Raw genomic sequence first — 8,743 nt, forward strand, 5'->3', positions numbered from 1 at the left:
TGGTCGGATCCAATTTTTTTGCCTGACCAATCTGAAGTTGTTTTCGAATCAGATAGTGGTCGGATCCAATTTAAAAAAAAAATAGAGACAGGTATCTGATCTGAAATACCGGATCGAATTGATAAATTTATCACCCATACTTAACCCAACTCTATTTATTTTAACAACATTTATATACTCAAATTCACACTTATAAATCTCTTTTAATACAAATTTTGGACAATTAAAAAAAACTACAAATATATTGACAGAAAAAATGGAAAGGAATCAATAATTTTACAAAATAGAATGATATTTGAACTCATCTACCACCTACTAAAGTAATTGTAATATCATTTACAGAAAACTTTTCTTGGCTTTCCTTCCCGGAATCGATGTCTCTTGATCTCCTTGTTGAACTGAATGCCGGTTCTCTCGGAACCGGCATGGTTACTGCTTCCGTCTCTAGCATTTGCAACACGGAAGGCATTGTCGGCCTGTAATCAGCTGTATCCTGCACGCACAACATTGCCACATGTATGCATCTCAATACTTCCTTCTCCGAACAAGAGCCCGATATAGTTGGATCAATCATTTCCATCGCTCTCCCATTGTCCCATAAATCCCATGCCTAAAAAAGGAAAAAAAAATTATTTACATCAAAAATATATGAGTTTAAGAAAAGCTGAAAAATGATAGTTGGTTGAGCTTACGTATTGGATTATGTTGGAACATTCGGGCTTGCGAAAGCTGCTGTTTCTCCGACCACTCACAATCTCGAGCAATAAAACTCCGAAGCTGTATACGTCAGATTTAACTGAGAATAGTCCTTCCATTGCATACTCCGGAGGCATATATCCACTATTTTTTTTAGAATAATCTTTTGTTAGTGTTTCCAAGGTTAGATGATATTAAAGAAATGTAGAAGTTTTAGAAATTGGATCTTACAAGGTGCCAACCACACGGCTGGTGCTAGCTTCGTTCTCTTTTCTTCCAAATATCGTGGCCATCCCGAAATCAGATATTTTCGGATTCATCTCTTCGTCTAACAAGATGTTACTAGCTTTAAGATCTCTATGAATGATCCTCAATCTGGAATCTCTATGGAGATAAATGAGACCTCTCGCGATCCCTTGAATGATTGTGTGTCGTTTCTTCCAGTCTAACTGCACATTCATCGTTGGATCTGTCGTTCATGTCATAGAGTGGTCACATTCTAATACTTTTTTTCTTAACCAAAAAATATGGAGTAAAAGGAAGGAAGAAATTTACCAAAAAGGAATTTGTCCAAGCTTTTGTTAGGCATGTACTCGTAAAGCAAGATCCTTTCGCCACCTTCAGTACACCACCCCAAGAGTCTTACGAGGTTTATGTGTTGTAACTTGGCGATGAGCATTACTTCATTTGTGAACTCCTCGAGTCCTTGTCCTGACTTTGCCGATAGCCTCTTAACCGCCACTTCTTCTCCGTTTGTTAGCTTTCCCTGTTAAAAATTAGAGGTGAGTATTCAAACTGATCCAAACCATTCAATCAATCAAATTCAAACCAGAAAACATCTGATCCAGCTGTAATAAAATTTTGATATAACAAAACACAATCTATTAAGATTGAATATATGTCAATACTCAAAATATATTAATTACACATATACTTTTTACCTTGATTTGTCCGTTTTTGTTTAATACAAAAATTTGTTTTGTTTAATTAATTATTTAAATATGAATGATTTGATGTAATATAGTTAGATATACATTTTTTTTTATCAAAATCATATAATATTTCACAAATCAAATTCGTCATCTATAAGATTTTGTAGAGTATATAACTAATCTATGAAGGTTAAAATGTAGAAAACTAAAAAGTATCCACTAAATCTCTAACTTGTAACTTTAAATTTCAGCAAAGTTATATTATTGAGAATACCTAACTAAACTAAAGTCTAAAGGTAATAATATTCTAAACAAACTTAATTATTTTCAATCATATCATAATAATATTATGTCTAACCTTGTAGACATGGCCGAAACCGCCTTGTCCAAGCTTGTTATCTTCAGAGAAGTTGTCGGTTGCAACTGCCACCACGTTGAAACTGAATATTGACACCTCTGGTCCGGTTTTTTGGTCATCCGTCACATTTTCGGTCAATGTCTGCCCCGTAGTTTTACCATCAACAACGGGCAACACATTATTCTTTCGTCCTAAATTTATTAAAGAATCATTAGTTAAATCATCCTCGGTTAAACAACAATTGAAAGACAAAAAATACATACTTTTTCGTCTCAATCTTATCCTCCAAATCATCCATAGAGCGAATAAAACGAAAAATGATCCCCCCACAACTATTGCTATGATCAAATAGATGGAAAATCTTGTTTTTTTACCTGCTGTATGAATGAAATTTGCACAAGTTGGTTAGTAATAAGTATTAAAAATCAAATCTTTACTATTGAATGTTGAATGTTGAATGTTGATTACTCCATACCTAATTCAGAGATAGCCAAACGAACATACAAATCATTTCCCCCATCTTCAAACTGTTGAATGTCAAACAAATCATCACCTCCCCAAAACAAACAATTGATTCCACTATCGAAAGCATAGGCATGACACGAGCAATTGTTAGAACATCTGGTTCGACATTCGTTTATATTCATAACATCAATCCTATCTGCAAAATCCGGCAGTTTCACCCTTTCAACCTTATTAAACCCATCTTGACTTCCATTACTGCTACCATTGTTGTTGTTGGTAGTTAACCCACATTCCAAACCCTTGTTTCTCAAACACCCACCAGACCAATTCCCACTTCTCCACTCTTCATCATTTTTCGGCACAAACCCATGTAAACAGTTACAGATTGAATTTTCATTCAATTTGCAGATTCCAGAAACACCACATTTGTTATAAACATCACATTCAGTAGCAGGCTGTAATTGAATCGCATCCCAAACATCCCCTGTTTCATTCCACTCCAATTTTTTCCCAATGCCATCAAAACTAACAAGAAACCTAAACATCCCAGAACCTTCTGGTTCATTATATGATAAATACCAATTGTTGTTCTGATCCCTTAAGTAATCAAACCCATATAGAAAATTAGTTGAAACTGGGACACCTGAGAATTGAACCCCATTCCAATGCCCACTTCTCCATCGCCGATTCAATCCATTCCATATCACAATCTGAGGAGAAGCCCTAGTATCCATACCCATTGAATATTGACCCGGTGATGGATCGGTTGCGGTTCTCCATGAAGTGAAAAGCTTACTCTCTCCACCGGGTCGAGGGTAAACCCTCATTTCAGGTAAAAAAGTATCTGTTGGATGATTAAAGCTTTGCCATATTACTTGTCCAGAATTTGAAATCTGTAGGTTTCCAGTATCCATTAGAGTAGCTGTGAAGTTACCCGAAGTTGAACCCGAATGATTTGTGAACATGACTCTAGACCCATTACCATTTAAAACAATCAGATTTCCATTTTCCGTTAGGGTTAAAGAACCAGATTTTCCTTCAATGGGTCTGTCTCTGTTTGCTACCCAAACGGATGTTTTAACAGCGATTTTATTATACCAAATTCCGGCGTAACGGGAAGTTGAGTTTTCAGGGCTGAAGAAACCAAGAACGAATTTCTCGTCTGATGAGATTAGGGTTTCTCCATCTTTAATTGTTTGACCCTGTGAGATATTTACGCTAATTGCAGAGGAAGATGAAAAGAAAAGGTGTAATAGACAGAAGAAAGAACAGAGCAGAACGTACTTTGGGATTCTTGTGAGGAAGAAAGCCATTTCTGATTTCTGATTTTCGATAATTTTCGATTGAAGAAGGAAGTGGGGGAGAATATTAGAGTGAAGAAGAGAATCAAAAAGGAAGGATCGTTGGGCGGGTGTCTCTCTCTTCAGCCGCCAGCCGTTTACGAAAATGCAGGGGATGAGAAAATTGACCTATCAAAAAAGATGCATTTTTTATTCTAACAAAACTACAAAAGGTGGGTTAGCTTTAGAAAAAGATATAGAAGAAGAACATTCTTGGCTACTGGTTGGACCCTTGTTCGGTTGTGTTTTTATAAATAGTTTATAAAAAATATAATAAATATAATCACTATAATATATTAAAAATATAATATAAAAATAATATATATATATAATATCGATATTATATTATATTAATTTTAGTCAGTCATGACATATATAATTGAGAGATGATCCAATACAAACTTCTTTTATTTATTTTAAGTCATTGATGATGGAGAACTCAAATAAAACTCTATTACCTCTCTCCATTTCTTTTTCTTCATCCTCTTCTTCGCTATTTTCCTTTGCGTTGTCCACTACCTTATTTTTTTTCATTCAATTCATCATTTCCTATGTCTTTTTCAAACCCTAACCCCAACGTCATTCGTTTCCGCTAGTTCCTTTGGTATGGAGCAAGTGGTGCCACTGCCTTCGAATTCGGAACAACTGGCGCCTCGGCTTTAGTCGCTTCCATACATTCTTTTGGAACATCTGGTGTCTCGGCTTCAACCGCTTCCACACATTCCTTTGGATTTGGCGCAACTAGAGTTTCTGCTCCATTCAGATCTAGATTAATCAAAACAACGACTTCCACAACCTTCACTCCTTCATTAGGATATTAAAAAATAATTGAAATAATAAATCAAATATGTATTCATGTTATATCGCTGCCCAATCCAAAATTCACAGCAATTATCAAAAAAATTTGGACATCACCTCTAGTAAATCTTAATTAAACTTTATAAAGACTCTAAATTCTAGTTACCATTACTTTTATATTAATTAAATCGCTTAATTCATTAATTAATATATTAAATATTATTTATTTTAATTTTTTAAAATAATTTTCTATTCAAAACTCAAATTTTAAAAATTTCTAATGAAACAAGTTTATTTAAATAAGATAAATACAAACAAGGCCTTAGGTTAGTCTTTATGTGGTACAATAATTTCAACTTTGAATTGTGTTTGGTCAAATAGTGAAAATTAATAAATAAGACTTTTTATAATTTATTTATTTTATTAAATCACACACGTGCATAACTATTAACCATAAATAGAAAGTGGTTTACTTGAATTGTAAAAGTTATTTAAATAATTTTTAAATAACTCATTATCATTACATCTTTATCAATTAATAAAAAACCAAAATTATATATATATATATATATATATTTAAAATTAATTTTTATTAAATATTAATATATTTTCAACTTTTTTTTATCAAATCATTCAAAACTAAAAAAAATTATTAAAAAAAATTATTTAAATAATCCGAATCTTAAAGTACCATCATTAATAAAAAAAACAAAAAAAAAACATTACAATCAAATATATTTGAAAGTCAATAAATTAAAAAAAAAAACTAACAAGCACACTAATATCACATAATCACGAAATTTGAAAATAATGACCTTATGTTCTTATTTGTAGATATCTACTCTACAAATTGACTCCATTTTTTTCTTCAAATCATTTGAAAACAAAACATTAGGACCACAAAATATCCCAATAACACATAAATCAACATCAAATAAAACTCAACTAATTCAAACTAACAATTTTCAGCCATAATATTATGTACAAGTGGCATATATATATATATATTATATTTCTAACATTCTTATCCTAATTTATACTCTTATTTTATTTTAGAATAACAAAAAGAAAACGATAATTTGGATGAGAATAATGTGTCAACACATGATTAACCCGACATTATTCATTACACAAAATTCCTGCTCTCTATTTTTATTTTAAATAAAAACTACTATCTCATAATTATAATTTTCACTCCCATTTAAACTCTTAAAATCATCTTTTTTTTTTTTTTTTTTTTAATCATCATTTATATATTTAGAACTCACCAAAATTCATGTTAGAAAGGATCATAATTTTTTTTTTAAATCACAAAAAAACTCCTTAAAGTCATCATTAATCTTAAACATGTGCACTAACACATGTTGACTGTTTTTTTTTAATTCAATCATAATTAAACATAATTTTATTTGATGTTTTCTTTTATTTCATTAATCCTCAACATGTGCATTAACACATGGAATTTGTTTTTTAGTTCAATCATAATAAACATCATTTTATTTTAATGTTCACTCTTATCCATCATAATATTCAATTATTAACTAAACTATTAAAAATTTATTATTATATATTAATACTAATGAGAAAATTATAATATTTTCAATATATCGAAAATATCATACTGAAAATACCGAAAAAAATTATTTTTTGGGTATAGCAGAAAATGATAAAGTACCGATAAAGAAATTATAGGTACCTACGGTAAATGTATAAGATCTTCAAACTTTGGTATATCGGTATATACCGAAATAATTTTTATAAATTAAAAAATATATATAATATTTATAAATAATTAAGTTTTAATTTTCATTTCAAAAACTAGATTATTGTTGCCATTACGAACTTTTCAGGAAAATTAAACCGTCGTCAACGAACCAATTTTAATAAATTGATTTATTTTTCTGACCAAGGCTAACTTTAAAAAAATATATTTTCCATGATCTTAATAATTTTATTTCTTTCTTTAAACAAATTTGTTATTAATTTATTTATAAAATTTTAATTTTTTAAAATCAAATCAAAATTTAATTAAGATTTAATATTATTCGGTATGAACGGTTTGATATATATTACCGATACCATACCGAAATCGAGGTATACCGTCAATATTCAATAGGATTGGTATGTTACTTACATCATACAAATATTGTAATATACCTAAATAACAATACAATTTTTCTTATACCAAAAGCACCTCAAACATATATAGTATAAATAAATCGACCACTCACAAATTAATACCATTTAAATCTAAAAAAAAAACTATTTTCAAAATCACTGCCAATAAATATTTTGTAAATGAATTATCAATTTACAATATCATAAAATTAAATACAAAAATGTTACATCCACATAATCAAAATTAAGACCTAAGTTTTTCCACCAACCCAAGGATCCGAGATCATGGGGTAGACATATATAACCATCCCACAAACAAAAGTGTAACTATTCATGTCATTTGATCCCTTACCAAACCCTCTTCAACAACTCAAGATTAATTTCCATGTTTTCAACTAATAAAACAAAATTGAAGGTCAAGATATTCCACTTTAACCTTCTCAGAAACAACATAATTCATTGGATGAACATTAATCCGTTTTGTATTTTAATTAATCATATTATATGCATTAAAGACACCACTAGATAATTATATATATCCAATATATTAATAATATGATTGATAATATCTTCTTTTATGCATTGAGTTGAGCCATGATGTCATAGTCATTTAAAGGCATTACAAAACGCAGCCACAAAATAACTCATAAACTAAACATCCATCATAAATTAAATTAAATTAAATTAAATTAATCTTAATTAAATCATGCTGACTTTTTTAAATAACCCAACATGGACAAAAAGTTTTTAAGTATAGAAGAAGACAATATTGAGAGGTTGATGACTTTTGAATGGGTGTGGGGGCTATTAGGAAAAGTTAGGTAGGCAAAGATTTCTATTGCCGTGAACTATGACTAACATTCCCAAAAAGAAACAAGAGAAAAAGTTTTCAATAATATGTGTTAGTCCACAAACAACATTTATCACATTTAATTAAGCCTTATTTGATCTAGGGTTGTTTAAATAATCATATTTTTTTTTTGTTAATATACAAAGTAGTTTAAGCAACAAATGATCTTCCCTAACAGGTCAAATGTTTCGTGTTCAATAATTGTAATTTAAATGAAATGTTAATATGATCGTTTTTAACTTTTTAAGGGATAATTGAAACATTGACATTTAATATTGTAGAATTGACCGCTACCATAATGGGTTAAAATTTTAAAAACTTATAATTTATATAAATTATTTGAATAAAATAATCAAATTTTGTTTAGTATTTAATAGGGAATAATGTTAATTTTACCATCGAACTATAACAAAATATTCACGTATATCACTGAACTAATTTTTGTTCGTTCATACCACTGTAGTTGAGTTTAATGTTCATCTATGTCACTGCTGGACAAAAACATCCAAATCCGTTAAGTTTTCCGTTAAATGATGACACGTGTGATTGACATGTCATTTTTTTTAAAATTAATATATATTATATTTTTATTTTTATTCACTATTTTAAATAATAAAACTTAATTTACATTTTCAAAAGTATTAATCAAATAAATTGTATATTTTGAGAAGCATTAACAATAATTCACTTTATTTTAATTAATATATTTTCAACATTTATTTTTATTAACATTTCTAAATAATAACGCTAATAAAAATAAATGTCAAAAATATATTAATTTAAAAAAAAAGTGAATTATTGTTAGTGTTTCTCAAAATGTCTATATTGTTTGCTTAATGCCTCTAAAAATATAAAAGTTTTATTATTTAGAAATTATGAATAAAAATATAATATATATTATTTTTATTTTAAAATAACATATCAATCACACGTGTCATCATCTAACGAAAACTTAACGGAATTAGATGTTTTTGTCCAGCAGTAACATATATGAACATTAAACTCAACTACAGTGGTATGAACGAACAAAAATTAGTTCAGTGATATACGTGAATATTCCGTTATAGTTCAATGGTAAAATTGACATTCTTTCCGTATTTAATATATTAAAATAAATTTATATTTTTATCAAAATCAATATTATTCTATTAAATTACATTTAAAATATCAAAACACTACATTATAT

General features: G+C 29.1%; 1 protein-coding gene across 2 annotated transcripts; it reads right to left on the reverse strand.

The window, feature by feature from the left end:
* Positions 1-225: 225 nt before the first annotated feature.
* LOC124942770 (G-type lectin S-receptor-like serine/threonine-protein kinase B120) lies at positions 226-3,897 on the reverse strand. Of its 2 annotated transcripts, none has more exons than XM_047483327.1 (7): positions 2,462-3,897; positions 2,250-2,360; positions 1,987-2,177; positions 1,252-1,462; positions 928-1,165; positions 693-840; positions 226-610 (listed from the first exon to the last, which is right to left on the reverse strand). In XM_047483327.1, exons 1-7 carry the CDS (start codon positions 3,762-3,764, stop codon positions 302-304), a joined length of 2,511 nt encoding a protein of 836 aa, XP_047339283.1. In that variant the 5' UTR covers positions 3,765-3,897; the 3' UTR covers positions 226-301. The 2 variants fall into 2 exon arrangements, with proteins under 2 accessions (XP_047339283.1, XP_047339282.1); XM_047483326.1 differs by having other exon boundaries at positions 2,250-2,363.
* Positions 3,898-8,743: the final 4,846 nt, after the last annotated feature.

The sequence above is a fragment of the Impatiens glandulifera genome, chromosome 6, assembly GCF_907164915.1.
Source record: "Impatiens glandulifera chromosome 6, dImpGla2.1, whole genome shotgun sequence".
In the NCBI taxonomy this organism is placed as follows: domain Eukaryota; kingdom Viridiplantae; phylum Streptophyta; class Magnoliopsida; order Ericales; family Balsaminaceae; genus Impatiens; species Impatiens glandulifera.

What these genes read in the sequence shown, in the direction of transcription:
- LOC124942770 (XM_047483326.1), bottom strand. Translation starts at nt 3,764, where the DNA reads ATGGCTTTCTTCCTCACAAGAATCCCAAAGTACGTTCTGCTCTGTTCT. An exon ending in TTTGGCTATCTCTGAATTAG is followed by an intron (nt 2,364 to 2,461) that starts GTATGGAGTAAT and finishes TCATTCATACAG; the next exon opens with CAGGTAAAAAAACAAGATTT. An exon ending in CTTGGACAAATTCCTTTTTG is followed by an intron (nt 1,166 to 1,251) that starts GTAAATTTCTTC and finishes CATGAACGACAG; the next exon opens with ATCCAACGATGAATGTGCAG.